The sequence below is a fragment of the Serinus canaria genome, chromosome 5, assembly GCF_022539315.1.
Source record: "Serinus canaria isolate serCan28SL12 chromosome 5, serCan2020, whole genome shotgun sequence".
Taxonomy (NCBI): domain Eukaryota; kingdom Metazoa; phylum Chordata; class Aves; order Passeriformes; family Fringillidae; genus Serinus; species Serinus canaria.
This window is the reverse complement of record NC_066319.1, coordinates 13948597-13965383: the sequence shown is the minus strand read 5'-3', so window position 1 is coordinate 13965383 and position 16787 is coordinate 13948597. Positions and strand designations below refer to the sequence as shown.

Genomic DNA, 16787 nt, shown 5'->3' with positions numbered 1-16787 from the left:
GCTCTGGAAGATCCTTCCTAGTTTCATCCTGATCTTCTTGGGGGTTTACTTATACCTACCCTGAACATCTGAGAGTCTCACTAACACCAGGGCAGTCATTGACATGTCAGGTAGAAGTTACAGGAAAATGCAGTCAGGTGAGTCATGTTACCACTTTATATTACTGCTCTGACTGAGGAATACAGTATGATGATCTATACAGTATGGAAGGTGTCTGAGACATGGAACATGGATGAATGAATACAAAGAACAATGACAGCAGGAATGGTAGAGTGCTTGTTATTTCGGCTTTGTGCTTACAAACAGACAAGCAAGTCAACAAAAGGCTGGGAGAAAATATCCAGCAAGTATAGTCAAGAGGGATACAAGCAAGTAGACTGGGCACAGAACTGGGATCTCATCCCTACACCACTTTGCCCCTGGCCTTTTGTAGTAACAGGTAATCTGGTGTGTTTAACCATACTGCAGCAGAAATGCACTTGTTGCACAGAGGTGCCTTTTCTCGTATCTGTCCTGCAAACACCAACCATACTCAGTACAGCAGAAGGAAGAGATGCCAAGAGTATCTCTTTCATATTCCAGGAATGCATTCTGCACTGGATGGCATGGGAACCATGTGCTTGAGAAAGAGGATTTACCATATTTATATCTGCTTTGTGCTGTAGGATTGGCACAGGTTGGTCTTATTTGACTGAAGTGCTTGTATCTGTGTTTTCCCATGACTCAAAGTGCCTTGTGCTCATTAGGTTATTAAGGCATGAAAACTCCTAAAATTTATTATTTAGTTCTGCATTTGTTTTTTAGCTTAGTGCAGTCCTTTCCCTAAACATATTCAGCCCCAGCTCTGGCCTACAGGGTTTGTGTGGGGAGATTTTCTAATTTTAGAATTTTTTTTCACTTCTCACCCAGTGCCAGAAAAAAGCAGGAAATAAAAAGCACTATACTTGAATACATAGCTCCTTCTCTTTGTTTTCAAATTACTTGATGTAGAGGATGTTATTTTTTACTCACATTCTAAAGTCAACAGTAGTACAAGTGACACCCACCGGTTTTATCTCTACAGGAAGTGACAGACGAATAATTGCGCAACAAGGTATTACATTATATTAGTTATAGATTCTGCTTTACATGTGACCTCAGCTGTGAAGTTCCAGGAATGCCACATGGGGCAGGGGGCAAGGAATAGATCCAAAGTGCTTCCACAGAACTGTAGGCACTTAACTGACAATACTAAATTAGAGCTGCAGTCACCTGTGGTCTCTTATGGAGAAAGGCATCCCCAGAAGATAACTCAGGTCACAAATGAGTGGATTACTTTCAGAGGCTGCCTGATTCTTCTTCCAATATAAGGGACATCTCATACAAATTAAACTTAAGTTAGATGAGAATAACTGAGTGTTATTCCTTTTGTTTTGAGCTGTTAGCAATTTCTCCATTAGATCCCAAAGACTCCATTGTCAGTGATATCAAGATGTGATCATTACCTCATTTGCTATTTTGGAGTGAGCAGTTTTGCATTTTAAAGACTAGGAAGGCTAAGTATAGTGAGGAAAGAAAAAAAAACATCCATATTACCTTTTCCATTGCCTTTTTAGTACTTTTTATATCCATTTAAACACCTGAGCTTTTTGAGCTGTAACAGACCTAAGATCTTAGCAGTTACTTTGCCATCTACTGTCCGTCTTACAGAGAGGGGCAAAGGTTTTATGACACTAAAATTAGATGAGACTTTTTTTATAATGTTCAGAGACACTTGATCAGAGAATTTGCTTCCTGGAAGTTTGAAGGACCACCACAGTGACTACATACCTATGGCTTTAACAATGCTTTGTTCTCCATAAAAGCCACCGAGGTTCACAAGCTGCAGTGAAATGTCAAGCAGCAGAATGGGCCTCTGACAAGAGCTGCCTAGAGTTCCCAGCTCCCACTGAGCACTAGCACTAGAATTACAGTGCTCAGCACACTTCTGACGTTAGAGCCAGTGTGTTGCACAAGGAATACGGGTTATTTAGGTTATGATGACAGAAGAGATGAAAAATGAAGCCCTGAGAAAAGAGCAACTCCTTCAGAAAGCATGAGTGATAAAGCTGGAATGGGTAATTCCACACGATTTCTTTAAAAGGAGATCAGCTCTCTCTCAGGAAATTGCATTGAAATAATAGGTTCCTAACATCACAGTTTGTTCCAGTTCATCTGACCATGGAGTACACTGGAGTCACTGCAACTTTGTAGCTCCCATCTGTCAGTGTTAGACTTGGATTACTTTAACTATTCAGACATCAGGATAGTCTAGGAGTGGGTTATTGAAAATTGGCTTTGGGGCCGAGAAGTAAAAGAACCACAGAATGTTTTTCTGAAGCTGAAGTCTGTGTTAGCAATGACAGATATTACCCCTCTCCTCTTAGGTGCCTCAATTCTAGTAATTTTTTTGTGTATTTTACAGCCGTGCAATGAATAGAGAATTTTGCCACCAGTACACTGTGAAAGAGCCTGCACAAGGATATCATTGGAGTATAACTTAAGTGAAGCTCCATGCATAGAGGATCAGAGAGGTGAGAAATTCTTAATTTGGCCATGTTAAAGTCAATATAAACCTTTTGTGTGCTGGTGTTGTAAATATATATATGAAAAGAATAAAAGGGTGGGGTAGATCTCTGAACAAACCCCAAATTACATATCTCCTTGGCTTATGTATTATGAATGCATTCTTTAGACCATTGCTGTGTGGCACCAGACAGTACTGTAGGCATCAAATGAAGTTATGAATTCCACTCATGTTCTAAATTTCTTTTACAATGTTGGGAAGTTGCATTCACTGCTTCATCCATCATCTGAGATGTCACCTTGCAGTCAACCGGTCCAGCAGGTGAGCACACAGCTCACGTAAGAGAAGGGCTGAGGAACTGGGCAACACTTTAAAAACAAAACTGAGAGCAGACTGGTTGACTGATGATTTTATAGTTACAGTCAACTAGTGGCTCTGCCACAGACCTTTCAAGTAATCTTCCTTAATTAAATTAAGCCCTGTGTCAACTGAAAATATTGGGGATTATTTCCATCTTTGTTGTCCCCTTAGCCTGTTGGGTATTTGATTGCAGTATAACAGTTGTTCTGCATAAAATGATGTCAAAATGAAGCCCTGATGTTAAACAGGGCCTGTAAACAGCACTGCAACATAACAACATCAATCCTTTAACATGGAGATGCTAAAATTTGGTGGGTGTATGTTAAGTGAGGAGGCACACAGTTCTCTATAGTTTGAGATATCCCCAGGTCAAGGAGTTTGGGTCAAACTGGTCAGGTGAAATCTGCTGCTCTGTATCTGGCCCAGTTTCACCAGGCACTCTAAGCAGAAACGGCTTTGCAGACAATGTTTTGTATAGAGGAAATTCCTCCTTTCTTAATGCTGCTGGTGAAGGTCTGCCTGCAGCTCGAGCTCTGCCATCCTCTACTCTGAAATGCCTTTCCTCACTTCTGCTGCTTTCCCAGCCACCCACTGGTGGGATGGAAAACAGGAAGAGCTCCTGCAGGAAGGGGAGGTAAGGTAGAATGAAACTGACATTCTTAAACTCTGACAGATTAAAATCAAGTACTGTTAATTAAAGATACCCTCCTGCCAGATGTAGATTAGTCCAGGACTGAGCTGCTGAGAGTGTTGGGGGCAATAAAAAGATTTAATTCAAACCTGCTAGTTTTTAAATTCAAAGCATCTTTGCTTTGGCTGCAAATGACCACAGCATCGTGTGCAGCAGCTGTGCAGCCTGTGGGCAAAGCTCTGCTGTTTGCATGCCTGTGCCAGGAAAGTGCTCCTTATCCTGGGAGGAGGCACCGGGCAGAGCTGTGCTGAGCTCTCTGTAGAGCCCCCTTGGCCCTGAGGACATGGACCAGGAACAAATGTGAAGTGCTGACTCGGAGAATGAGAGAGGGAGTTCAGGTGTGGAATTACTTCATGCTCAGCCCTGTTTGGTGATGTGTTTAATCCCTCCACCACCAATAATATATAGAATTAATAACTTCATGTGATGTCCTTTACACCTGAGCAACTAAGCAGGCTTTTTGGTTTTTAATAACATATTGGATACAAATCACATGATCTTATGTGACCCAGACACTGTTGTACTGAAGCTTTACAGTTAAAAATTACAAGAAATGTGGTGGACAACTTGGACACTATTTTAGAAAAGTTAGGCACCCATTCTGTGTTCCTAATGCAATATTAACTATAATATTAATTATAACTAGGTGTTTACAATTAGATGATGTTAACCAGTCTAAAGCTTTTCACTTCTTGCAAGTCCCTGCTTTCATATAATGTGCTGGTAATGGTTTCAAAAATAAGTCAATTTCTGTGAATGCTTCATGTTACAGAAATAAAACTTAACATCCAAGGCAATGCAGATCTTGTCTTAACGGTTTGGTTCTGATCTTAGTATTTTTTTCTTTTCTCCTGCACACATATAGATCATTCCCTATTTGGAAGCTAAAAGATGCAGGCAATATTTTTTGCTGCTAGTGGTGCATAATAATTATCAGAAACAGAACTCCAGCTACAGTGTTACAATTTTGTTAGCTGAAGTGTAAGTGTGCTTTGTTACTTCTTAAAATATATATGCTTGTATATGTATATAAAAATAGTCTCTCTTAATTATTGCAGAAATAGATAAGTTGCTGCTACTATCAATACTTCATGGATATTGTGGTAACAGCTGAGTTTAGAGCACTGACGGTGGCGAAACAGTCCCACATTGAAGCAAAATTACATGTATTCTCAGGATACCAGTGTGGAATTCTACTGAACTTGTAGATTCCTGATCCTCCACTTCCCAGAAAGGACCAGGGTAGGTAATGGAAGGGACTTTAGAAAGCCAGGGATTTCTGAGCTGATTTCACTCTGTAGCTGACTGCAAAAGTACCTCAGAGTCTGGCACTTCTTGCACCCTATCATGGGGCTGTTGGCACATTGCTCATGGTAGGAGACACACAACACTGCTGTGCCCTCTTTCCCTCTTGATCCATGATGCTCCAAAAGCATCTGCTTTATGAGGAAGTTTGCTGCTTGAACATGAGCAGTGATAAGCATTTGCAACCTGAGGGGAATGGATGATAGAACCATCGCTTTTGTGCGCCAAGGGTACAGTTGGTACAGTCTATCAGTCACGTGAATTGTGATTGGCCTGTTGCAATGGAAATAGCCTTTAACAAAAACAAAATGAAAGCTATTTACCTTTTGAATGGATTTTACATACTTGCACAGAAGGGAAAAGAAATAAGAAAGGAAAAGAGAATAGGAAAGAAGAGAAAGATTCCCACCAGCTCTTCCCCTCCAAAATTAGCATTGGCATTGGTGAAGTCACACACAAAGGAAAGTCTCACTTTCTTTGTGCTTCTCACAATGACATCAACATGCATGGCTATGAGATGATGAGAAAATATCTCACTCACAATGAGTAACAAATCAGAATTTTCTTCAAAGCAAAAAATGATAACACAAGACCATCATAGGTATATGCTAGCTCTTCCAAAACACCTGTTTTGAACTCTATGTCAGTTGAGATCACTCGGCTGGCGATCTGTCCTTTCTAATACAATGCAGGGGGATATTCTGAAAAGGCTGAAGAATGTCTACTATGCAACTTGGCTGGAACATCCGCCAAAAATGAAGTTGGCATTGTTTTCAACGTGGTTATCTACTTTCAAATTGCTCCATAGAATAAATAGTGATATTCCATGCGTAGAGGTAGATTATGGGGTTTAAAAAAATCAAATTGTAGCCCCGTAATTTTGTGTGCCATAGGAGTCTCATAGAACTGAGATATTCCCATAATTAACCACTAGCCATGGGATATTATAATATATTCCATGGTGACTAGTATTCTTTCCATTTCCCTCCCCCCTCCCAGTAGAATTAGAATGGTTAATTTAGCTCTGGTTTCACCTATTGCTAACATGAAACATCAGTACAATTAAATATAAGAATGAGGCAATCACTGTTTAGGCCAAACCAGCTGGTAATGACCAGTCAGACCTTTTCCAGTTGGCCTTTGCTGCTAGAAGGTTGAAAGAGCTGTAACTCACCAACCCATATTTGCAAAAGGAGCATGTTTTAAAAAATGTGGTTCAAAACTTGTCATAGTTCTAAATGCTAAATTCTAGTGGAATATTATAGAATAGATTGATTTGCATGCCATGGAATAAACATCCTTACATCTAGTCTTGTCTCAGAGTGAGTCATTTTGCATTAGTGTCAAGAATTTGAGCTGTTGTTCTACTTTGCAGTTAATCATCAGAAAGAGACTGGATTGTCTCATGAATATGCATGATGGTATAGTTGTCCCTTCAACTTACTAGGCACCTAGTTTCTGTAATGAGATGTACAATATCTGCCATTTAAAACAGCTGAAAGGTCCCAAATGGGAACAAATGAGAAAGCATCTGGCTGTTTCGAATTCCAGCCCTGTTTTGTCAGAAAGCTCTGTAATTGCTGAGTACTTGGCTCCTACTCTGCTCTATGAAGCATTCAGCTCTCAGGAGCCTCTGAGATGCATTACACAGTCCAGCAACACAGCTGTAGAACTCTCAAAATTCTTCCACTAGATGTAACAGCTTTCCAAAATATCTTGAGACTTGTATGCCCTTAACCAGGACCAAAGTTTGGGCTCCTAGAGCGTGCTCTCATCCTTAGTTTTGCTGATCAGCCTCCACTGTACCATTTGTCCCTGCAACCTAGACTTCACACATATTATTCACTGTGTGATGGTGGGACTAGAATGGATAAATGTGCTACCCATTGCTCTAAGAAAGCAGTCTGGCTGAATCTTAAATCACTACGCGGGATGGAGGTTAACGGTCAGATGGACATTCCTCTAAGAGGTTTCCTACCTGCTCTGTTAATTTCTAAAATTTCTTCTTGGGCCAGTGGGCAAGTGTCGCTCTGAGTACTGTGGTGTGGAGAGTTTACGACAGATTTACAATAATTGGGGGATCCCAGCTGGGGTGGCCTCGGGATATGCTTCTTTTTTTTCTTTGGTAGCTTCTGCTTAGCCATAGCTAAGGAGTAATACATTCCGAAATTGTTCACAATGACAGGGACAGGCATGGCAATGGTCAGCACACCAGCGAGAGCGCAGAGGGCCCCCACCAGCATGCCTGACCAAGTCTGAGGATACATGTCTCCGTAGCCCAGGGTCGTCATGGTGACAACAGCCCACCAAAAGCCGATGGGGATATTTTTAAAGTGTGTGTGTTCACTGGCACTAGGGTCATTTGGTTTAGCACCTATTCTCTCGGCATAATAGATCATCGTGGCAAAGATTAAGACGCCCAATGCCAAAAATATGATGAGCAGCAAGAATTCGTTTGTGCTGGCACGGAGGGTGTGTCCCAAGACCCGCAACCCGACGAAGTGGCGGGTCAGCTTGAAAATTCGCAGGATTCGCACGAAACGGACTACGCGGAGGAAGCCCAGGACATCCTTAGCAGCTTTGGAAGACAGGCCACTGAGTCCAACCTCTAGATAGAAAGGCAGTATGGCCACAAAGTCAATGATGTTCAAAGAGTTTTTGATAAATTCCACCTTGTTTGGGCAGAAAGTGACTCTCATCAAGAACTCAAATGTAAACCAGACCACACAGACACCTTCGATGTAGGTGAGGAAGGCTTCCGTCTCTGCTTCCCTGTAGTGCCGCACCTGGGTGTCATTCCCGATGAATTCAGTTTCTGTCTTGTTCACAATGGGGTTAAATCTCTCGTGGGTCTCTAGGCAGAAGGTGGTAATGGAGACCAGAATGAAGAACAGGGAGGCAAATGCCACATACTGTGGAAAGAAAGATATGAGAGAAATGTTAAACCGTAGGTTAAGTACGGGGGCTTTGATTCTGAAGCATCAGGCAGAGGCAAGAGCTGTATTAAATGTGAATATAATGCCAAGTCTTCTTCCTGTGGGCTTAAGTTGCCAAGTCTCACCTGCAAAGACAGCCTAACATTCAGCCTGGGAGGGAAAGCCGTATATAAGTACATGCTAAAATCTATTCTTGTACAGATAGCACCTTAGCATGAGTGTCAATCGAAGCAAGCACTTAAATCTCAGGACTGTCTGTGGGATTTAAGGTTAAAGACATATTGAAATTGTACCTTCCTGAACTTGGTCTTCTGTTACTTCCTTGCCTTAAAGAGAGAGCACACCTTCCAGGACAGCTGCCAGGCAGTACTTTTCTCAGCATTCTCTCAGCAGTATCATGGCTGCTCCCAGCTTAGGGAGAGCTGTGATATTTTAGATCTCAGAAAGGTGCTAGTAAATACTGGTGGCAGTCTCAGGTGGGCTCTACAGCAAGGAGCAGAGTCCTTGGCACCATCAGACTTTCTTGGCAAACCCCAGACACAGGTTGAGAAGAGTCACACTATCAAACAGAGCTCTGAAATGTCTCTGTTCTCAGTTCCCTTCTCTAGATCTTGTGGGAGTGGGGGATGGGGGGGGAAGGAAGAGCTTTCAGATAAGCCTGTCATCTGATTCCAAGGGACACAGATCTATTGGCTTTCACAAGACACAATTTTTTTGAAGAGATTCTCATTACAGTGTAAGACTTGTACCAGAATTAGATGAATTTTTTTTAAAGGATGTTGGATTTCTATTAGAATCTGGCCTCTAATATTTCCAGGGATGGGGCATCCTCCACCTCTCTAGGAAATCTGTGCTTGTGTTCCATCAGCTTCATTGTAAAAAAAATCTCTTCTAGTATGAATCTTCCCTTGCTTAGTTAAAACCATTACCCTGGGTCCTGTCACAACAGGATTTACAAAAAAGTCAGTCTGCATCTTTCTTATGAGCTTCCTTTAAATATTGACAGATAGACCTTGTTGGCAGCAATAAGGTCTCCCTGGAGAATTCTATTCTCCACGCTGATCAAAGCCAGTCTCACTCTTTCCTCAGCCTAAAGGAGGTCTATTGGTTGTATTCCAGGATAACTGAGGGGTACAGTCAGTGCAGTCAGGCCAAAATTCACAAGTCTTGTAACCACAGTTGCCCTGCTCAGTCCTCCTTTAATCAATTAAGTAATTTGCACATATCTAAGTCTCTTTGTGTGTTGGAGTAGTATGGTCATGGTAAAACCTCTTGCCACTCCACTCCCTTTATCTGTTATCTTCTTGTTTGTCTTGTGTGTCACCTCTTTAAGAGATGTCACATAAGGTATTTCCCTGTCTTTATGAGCATGAGTAACTGTGACAATAAAAATATTACTTTCCGTTTCTTTTAGTTTCCTGTTACTCACAATGTCCCTTTTTCAACAGTGTAGTCAACACAGGGGTTGGAAAGAACTGGTTGCTTCTATCTGGGTGTTGCCAGTGAATGCAGTGCAAAAGTCTGAACAAAACTGTTGCCAAAGGAACGGACCCATTAAAAATAACCTATACTTCAAACTATCAAAACTCTCCTGCAATCAAGGTCCTCTGTCTGCCTTCCTGGGTAGACCTAGTGTAGAATTACACTTGACCTTCTATATTAGCAAACAAAGTCAAAAGCATGGATTTGCCACATTTTGAGGTGAACCATTTAATAGAATACAAAGAAAATGGAAGAGAATAAAATCACAAAATCATTTAGGTTGGAAGGGCCCCCTGGAGGTTGTTTGGTACAACTTCAAAGCTGGACCGGGTTGCTCTTGCCTAGTCTAGGTGTATCTCCAAGGCTGGAGATCGCACAGCCTCTCTGGGCAGCCTATGCCTGTGTTAGGCCAGTAAGAGCAAATAAGCTTGGAAGGATACAGAAGAAAACAGACTCTTCTGCTTTTCATATTCAGCTTTGTTGCCAAAGAGATCAGAACCATTGTTGCAGATTTAAACAAAAAAGTGATATTTTCCCCTAAAAATGTCAGGTTCTCACAGCACTATTATGTGAGTATCTGCTATACATGCTGATATGTGCTAAATCAATGCCTTATGTATCTGGGAGATAAACAATATCAAGATTAGGGAAATTGAGAAGCAGGATTTTTGGGTATATTTTTTGTCAGAATCTCCTGTTAAAGACGGAAATTTCTTAATGCACCGTTTCTCCATCTGTAAAATAGGTGGTGTTGATCATGTGGTTTGTGATCCTATATAAATGTGTGCAGGTTCTATATGCTTTTATCTAAATGTTAGTGGCTTTTGTATATCAACAGTCTTCCTGAAAAATCACTTTTGTGTATGATATCAATAGCACTCAGAGATTAATTGTCTGCATGTGAGTAAAATGAGAAACCAAAAGCATCTTGCACCAAGCAGTCAGGAAGATGTTCCTAGCAGCCTGAGCATGTCTGCTGTGTTTCAGCCTGGGGCAGATTGTTGCACAGAATCATACAGCCCTGAGAGTTCAGGCTGCAGAAGGAAGTGCTGACACTTAAGACAGGTAGCACTCACAGATGAGAAGTAGAGACGGCAATAAAACCATTTTGCATTTTAAGGGTTTATGAAGATGGCCCCTTTCTTTATCCTGACTCAAATGCAATCCTCTTCTTGGTGTATACAAATATATCTCCTGTGTGAGTTTTTCCTGCTTAGGACAACCCTCAGGCTGACCTTGCACAGAAGGTATCTTGAAACTGATGTTTCATTGTATTGAAGAGAACAAATAACCAATTCTGACCAGGAATTAAGTTTTCTGCAGTGGTACAGGTTGGCAGTGCTATCGGCAGAGAACATCAAACCCATGATCTCTCCTTGTTAGCCCCTGTGTGCTCAAACCTTGGCTTCACACGCTAATTGAGAGCTTTTAGTCCTCACTTCAGCAGAGCAGGAAGCACCTCCTAAATGAGTGTGAAGTATCTGCTTCCTATCTGGTTTTAACAGCATTTTTTCCCAGGGATGGGCATGTTTTTGTAGGCTTTGTGGCTTTGAAAGCATGAGTCTGCTTTCAAGATTTCATTAAACTATGTATGAGTAATGGTATTGACAGGAAGACACCCAGTATTTTTCTCCAATTTAACTTTTCTCCAATTTAAGTTCAGAAATGCCTGAAAGTCAGGCCTGACAATTTGTTCACTGGCATCCATCCCTGATAGATTTATCATCTGCAGCTTCTTGGAACACAGGAATTTAGCAGTTTACCACAAGTAAACTGGCACAGATTTATGTTTGTGATCACCAGTTTATATTGCTCTCTTCTCTTCTTTCTTCTGAGTATTTTTCTTTGTTAATCTGAGATTTAGCAAACTGTAAGCATGATCTAATAGCACAAAAATCGGTGAGTAGGCTTTTCTAGGAAAACCAGCACTAATTTTTTCCAAAGATGTGAAAAAAAAAAGAGTTCTCTCTGGCCTACCATCAGAGGCCCATTGAGCTTAACATGATAACTTGTCAAATCCGGAGATGGGCAGTGTTGATAAAATCTGATGAACACTACGGGACTCACATGTGTACTATTGTCTTTGAAAATAAGTCTGCCTCTTTTTATTTCATGAATAATGGTCTGAAAACTAATCAAACCAATGGATTGCTCTTCTATAATTTAGTGGTTCTTAATCTTACATTTTACAGCAGTTTCTCTTATTCCTAGGATCTGGATGGGCTGAGGGAAAAGAGTGAAGATTTTAAGAAGTGATGTCACATGCTGTTGAGTTACATAATGGCAACTAAAATTTTCTATAATTGAAGAATATACCTAGGTGAAGTGTTTGAAGTGATCAAAACTCTTTTATTTGCTTTGACATGTGAATGATTTCTATTTCACTAGAAATGCTGCTGCTATCACTTCTTTTTTTCTGGCTCTAATACCAACAAAGAAAAATCTCAGATTGTCCAAAATCCCAAAAGCCATAAGCAAAGGCAGAGAGGAGATTTAACAGGGGGAGATTTGGATTAAAATGTAAGTTGCATTAAAATATTTTCATTCTGGAGACAGAAGAAATTACACTCCTGCATAATTTCTCTTAATACTGGCTATATTTTACTGCGTTTAGCTGGAAAGAGTCTAAAAGGTGTCATGCCCCTAAGTGGAGAATTTCGTAACCTAATTTATCTTGCCTCTGATTAAATCAGTCTGTCTATCTATCTATCTGATTAAATCAGTCTGTCTATCTGTCTGTCTGTCTATCTATCTATCTATCTATCTATCTATCTATCTATCTATCTATCTATCTATCTATCTATCTATCTATCTATCTATCTATCTCTTCTCCCTACCTTATGTCTAACCCAGCCATTTTTGCCAGGGCAGTGGGAATATGAAGTACCAATTAATTCATAACAGTAGTGTTTCACATCAACTTTGCATGGCTGTAAAAGGAGCAAGGTAATGGAATCAGACATAGCCCCTCATGAATAATTAGCCAGCATCTTTCCACTCAGCATGGAAAGAAAACAAAAGTCCAACAGCCTTAAAAACCCAAATAAACCTTCTAATACATGAGGATTTAGAAGCTAGGCTTAGATAAAAGGTCTGAGTATTGGATGAGACAGGATTAAATACAGAGGGTTTGCTCTTTACTTCTGGGAGTAGTTTTCTAAAACAGCACTTTACCTTGCATGTCTTAGATAGTTCTGGTCTTGGAGATAAGAAACCTTCTTTTATGCTTGAGTCCACACAAATATGCTGGATAACCTGCTAGAATTCATTGATATGGTGCCTGGAATTCCCAGACTTCAGTGCAGATGGGCAGTGAAGGTTGGTGACAAAAGTACCAGATCAGAAATCAGGTGAATGAGGCTCTTTTCCAACCTCCACCATTGACACATTCAAGCATGTGGGCCTGCATCTTTTGCACCATCCTTTTTTCTTTTTCTTTTTTTAAATTTTAATTTAATTGAGATAACAAAGTCTTTGGGGCTTGGAACTGTCTGCCAACTTACATCTGCTCCCTGTCCAGACCGATGCATGTCTGGAGTGGGGACTTGGGAAGGAGGCCTTGGCTGAATCTTGGCAGCACTCTTAGATCAAAGACAAGGGAAGTGTGTGGTGGCAGTGGAAGCAGCAGGGCTTTGCAAGTCAGGTTTCAGTAACCGCAGAGTTTGTTTTCTAGGAAATAGCGGTGCACAAGACGCGCTATTCATAATTCATTCCAGATCACACGTTCAGGGCGAGTTAGTAGCAGCTGCACGCCGCAGACACTTGCTCTTCTCCTTTGATACTGCTCAGAATCATTTAACAATCCTACTCAAGCTAGATGGGAGAAAAGAAACAGAGAACACTCAGGAAAGATTTGCCAGCCTTTTCCTTTCTATCTGCTATCAGAAATATTTTTGAAAGTGGATTCTTAATCCCTATCCTTTTATAGGGAAATTCAGGAAATTGTACCTTCCCCAGAACCTCTGGATGAAAAACAGAGGAAGGTGGCATTTTGATTGAACTACATCTGTTAAAGCATCAGGAAATTCTCTATGTAAGTGGCACTATCTCTTTGCTGTTGAACCAGCAAAGAAGAGGAACTAAGCAGTTGTCATCTCAGTCTGCATGAGCAGGACCCTGAGCAGCAGGAGGTTTCCTGCTTCTCCCTTTCCTGCTTCTCTCTCTCAGGGCTTGCCAAGACTGAAATGGGAGGTGAGAACATAGAACTCACCACAGAACTCTGTCTCTGAGGAAGAAATGATGGTAGTTTTACTGCTATGGAGCTTCCAGAAAAGTATATTGTGACTCTAGTGAGAACTACTATGTTTGGGTTAGTTTGTTTTGGGGTTTTGTTGTTTGTTTTGGGGGAATGGGAGAGGGCTGAGGGGTGTGGATGGGCAGAATAATATAAAAATCACAAGTCTAGTAATTTTTCACTTTGTCTATCTCTGCTACACACTTGCAGGAAAAAGTTAGGCCCTGAAGAGTTTCAATAACATATGCTGGCAACAGAGGAGTTGCTTTTATACAAAACATCAGTAATTCAAATATACCCAGAGACCTGTGCTAGATCTGTATAAAGCACTGGGGTTTCTATTTACAAGGTATCTCTTCAAGTACTTTACCAACTTTGTTTTACAGTAGTTCATCTGATTGAGGTTTGTCTCTCAAAACTACTGTACTTCCATGAAAATGCCAGTGTTTGCCCATCTGTGACTTGAATCTCAAAGCTTTGCCTATTTTTTGTTTTAATCTGTAAACAGTACTTTAATCAATCTTAATTTAAAATTAATTTAGTTCACCCCATGTGTCCCCTAATTATTTAACAAGACAAATCTTTTTGCTGCAGCTCAGCCAAAGTATGGGTTAAGTGAAAGCTGCCTTAAATACTTGGCTTTATAAATACTTTGTTGTGTCAAGACCAATTTTCCAGGCTTTCTTAGAGATATGGACCCTGATTCAAACAAATGACTCATTTTTAATGTGCCAGTAATTCTGCTGAATTTTTGAAAGTAATACTGAATCTGTATGACTGATCAGATGACTAAATGTGGGCACATGATACCAACAACCAGATAATGCTGGGGACGTGAGCAAAAGCTAGGACACTGTCAAAAAACAACCTCTGCAATATTTCATTAAGAATCCTAATGGAAGATGTTTCAAGATCCTGTGAGCAATGATCATGAAAAGGAAATTATTTGCATGGGAAAAAAAATCCAGTTATTTTTATGGGTGTGGTGTAGGTATATGAGGGCACAATCAGGTGTTAGGACCAAGCTGTTCCCAGTGAAGGCAGAGATGACCCCTCAGCAGTCTGCCTTTCAGTGAGATGATAATACAATTGATAGAGAAGCTCACATCAGCAAACATGCTGGTTCACTCACAAGATTCTTCAAATTCATGTTTTGTAGCTGTGACAAATGGAAGAATGAGCCTTGAAGATAGGCAGAGCTTGCTCTAGAGTTGGATAAAAAGTCCACTAGCAGCTCATGGACCAAATGATTATGTAATGCCAAAAAATATATGACAGCTTGCAAAAAAATCTTGGAATGCTTTGTGGCACACAGACATGAAACAGCGTGTTAAAAAAAATGTGCAGTCATCTGTGGAAAATATGCTTAAGTTATTCGGTGTTGACGTTGCAACAAATAAATTAGAAGCTGATCTCTCAAATGTTAGTCCTAGCAGGCAACCATGTGCTTTGACAAGGTAATTACTGGGATAAGCAAGGCTGCATCAGAACTGGAAGTGGGGTATGGACAGTGCTCCTCTGGAGCCACATGGCCGGCCAGGTGGTCACCAGGCAAGGGCTGGAATGGTTCTTTGTAGGTCACAGGCAAACCCTCCAGTTTTATCTAGGACAGATTAAGTCTTGTGAATTAATAGGAACAATGACACAGTAGAGAAGTGAATTTATTTTGCAAAGCTTCCTTGCTGCTCCCTAGTCTGGTAATGAGAACTAAATGGGAACAGTATGGTGGGACCAAGGAATATTTCATACTGCTCAGCAATGGCGCAGTGGGAAATTCTTAACATGTATAGATTCCTGTTCCAAAAGGGCCCCAAGACTCCTGCAGCTGAGTATATGAGACACAGCAGAAGGAGCTATAAGTGTGAAAGTAAGCCTTCCATCTCTGAGGGACTGCAGAAATGTGTGCTTGATAGGGACCTTCAAAACTGTCATTTCCCTGTCCCAAAGCCCAGTCTTTGATCATTTCTGAAAGGCAGCTACACTGACTGTTGTAAGGATCTCTACTGGTGAATATCATGGAAATTGTGCAAGAAATTTATCCCAGTACTTCACCATTTTTAATCTATATTTTTTCTTCCTAATGCCTAATCTAATTCATCTTAATCTTAAGCTTTTTCATTTTTGTCCTATTCATCACAGACAACTAAGCATTTAGAAATTTTCAGATGTTTTCCTTCATTTGTAAGCTAACAACCACTAAACATTCAAACACCCCATGAGTCCTAGACATCTCTTTTCATATGCTCATGCTTTTGCTGCATAAATTCAATATAATTATTAATCTCATTTTCAGATGATGCCACACACTTTTATGCTATCAGTTCTCTCAAAAGCTTTAGGATTAAAGAAACTGAGAAAGTCATGTAATATCTAATACATGGAGCATAAACTAACACATGGCAAAAGAAACCACAAAATTTTAATTGCCCATTAATACTAGGAGTTTCAATTTTTTTTTTTTTTTTTTTTTTTTTGTTAGGCAGTGGTAACATTTTTTGGACTTTGCATGTTTTCTGTTCTAAACTGAATGGGAGAGTTTTGTAGCAATGAATGGTGGTGGTGTCATGCGTTAGGATTTTCAGGATCTCACCTCACCACCTTTGTTCTGGATTTATCTCCTGAGAAAATCACACTTCCTTCCTCTCTAACTTGCTGCTGGTCTATTTTTTCCCCTTTTTGTTACAGCTTCTACACTGTGACTTGCCCAAAGGTGGCTTAATTCATATGCTTCTATGCTTATATGTGTGCAGCCTCTCTCAAACCTACTTTTGAAGTGGTGCTAGAAGCCTTTCATAGAGCTGGACACATTATTTCTGTGTCCTTTTGGAGCCCACCCTCAGTGAGGTTTGCTTCACCAACCTCAACTTCACAGCAACCCCCAGGAATGAAATTGTCACAGGTATGAAGGAGGCAGAGGGTGCTTGGTGGTCTCTAGCCCCTTTAGAAAGATCGTGCCCTGCTTACTTACTTTTTTTTGCAAGAGGAAACCCTCCAGTGTGTGGGAGTATTGAGCAGAAAAGTCCATAAGGAAACACCTGAAATACAGGGAGTCTTTGCTCTGAATGTAGAACTCTTTAACTTATCATGTGAGGCCAGCTTTCCTCCCTATGGCTTTTAAGCCAAGGTACTTGGTATGTGTTCCAGATCATGTGTGTGCAAAAAATAATGCTTCTGCTTCAGGACAAAGTAAAATGAGCACCTGTCCAACCTTTTGTAGTTTCCCATGTGGGCAGG

General features: G+C 40.6%; 1 protein-coding gene and 1 long non-coding RNA gene across 6 annotated transcripts in view; one reads left to right on the top strand and one right to left on the bottom strand.

Moving 5' to 3' along the window:
* The window catches only part of KCNC1 (potassium voltage-gated channel subfamily C member 1), a 121199-nt gene that overhangs the window by 29043 nt on the left and 75369 nt on the right, over nucleotides 1–16787 (bottom strand). For 4 of the 5 annotated variants that reach the window (XM_018907877.3, XM_009102226.4, XM_009102223.4 and 1 more), the window contains exon 2: nucleotides 6880–7813. In XM_018907877.3, the coding sequence (XP_018763422.1) occupies nucleotides 6880–7813 (934 nt within the window). The remainder of the gene's footprint in view (nucleotides 1–6879; nucleotides 7814–16787) is intronic. The other variant, XM_050975420.1, reaches the window with a different exon arrangement.
* The window catches only part of LOC127059690 (uncharacterized), a 36757-nt gene that overhangs the window by 10970 nt on the left and 9000 nt on the right, over nucleotides 1–16787 (top strand). Inside the window, exon 4 of the long non-coding RNA XR_007777719.1 lies at nucleotides 2444–2552. This is a non-coding gene — a long non-coding RNA (uncharacterized LOC127059690). The remainder of the gene's footprint in view (nucleotides 1–2443; nucleotides 2553–16787) is intronic.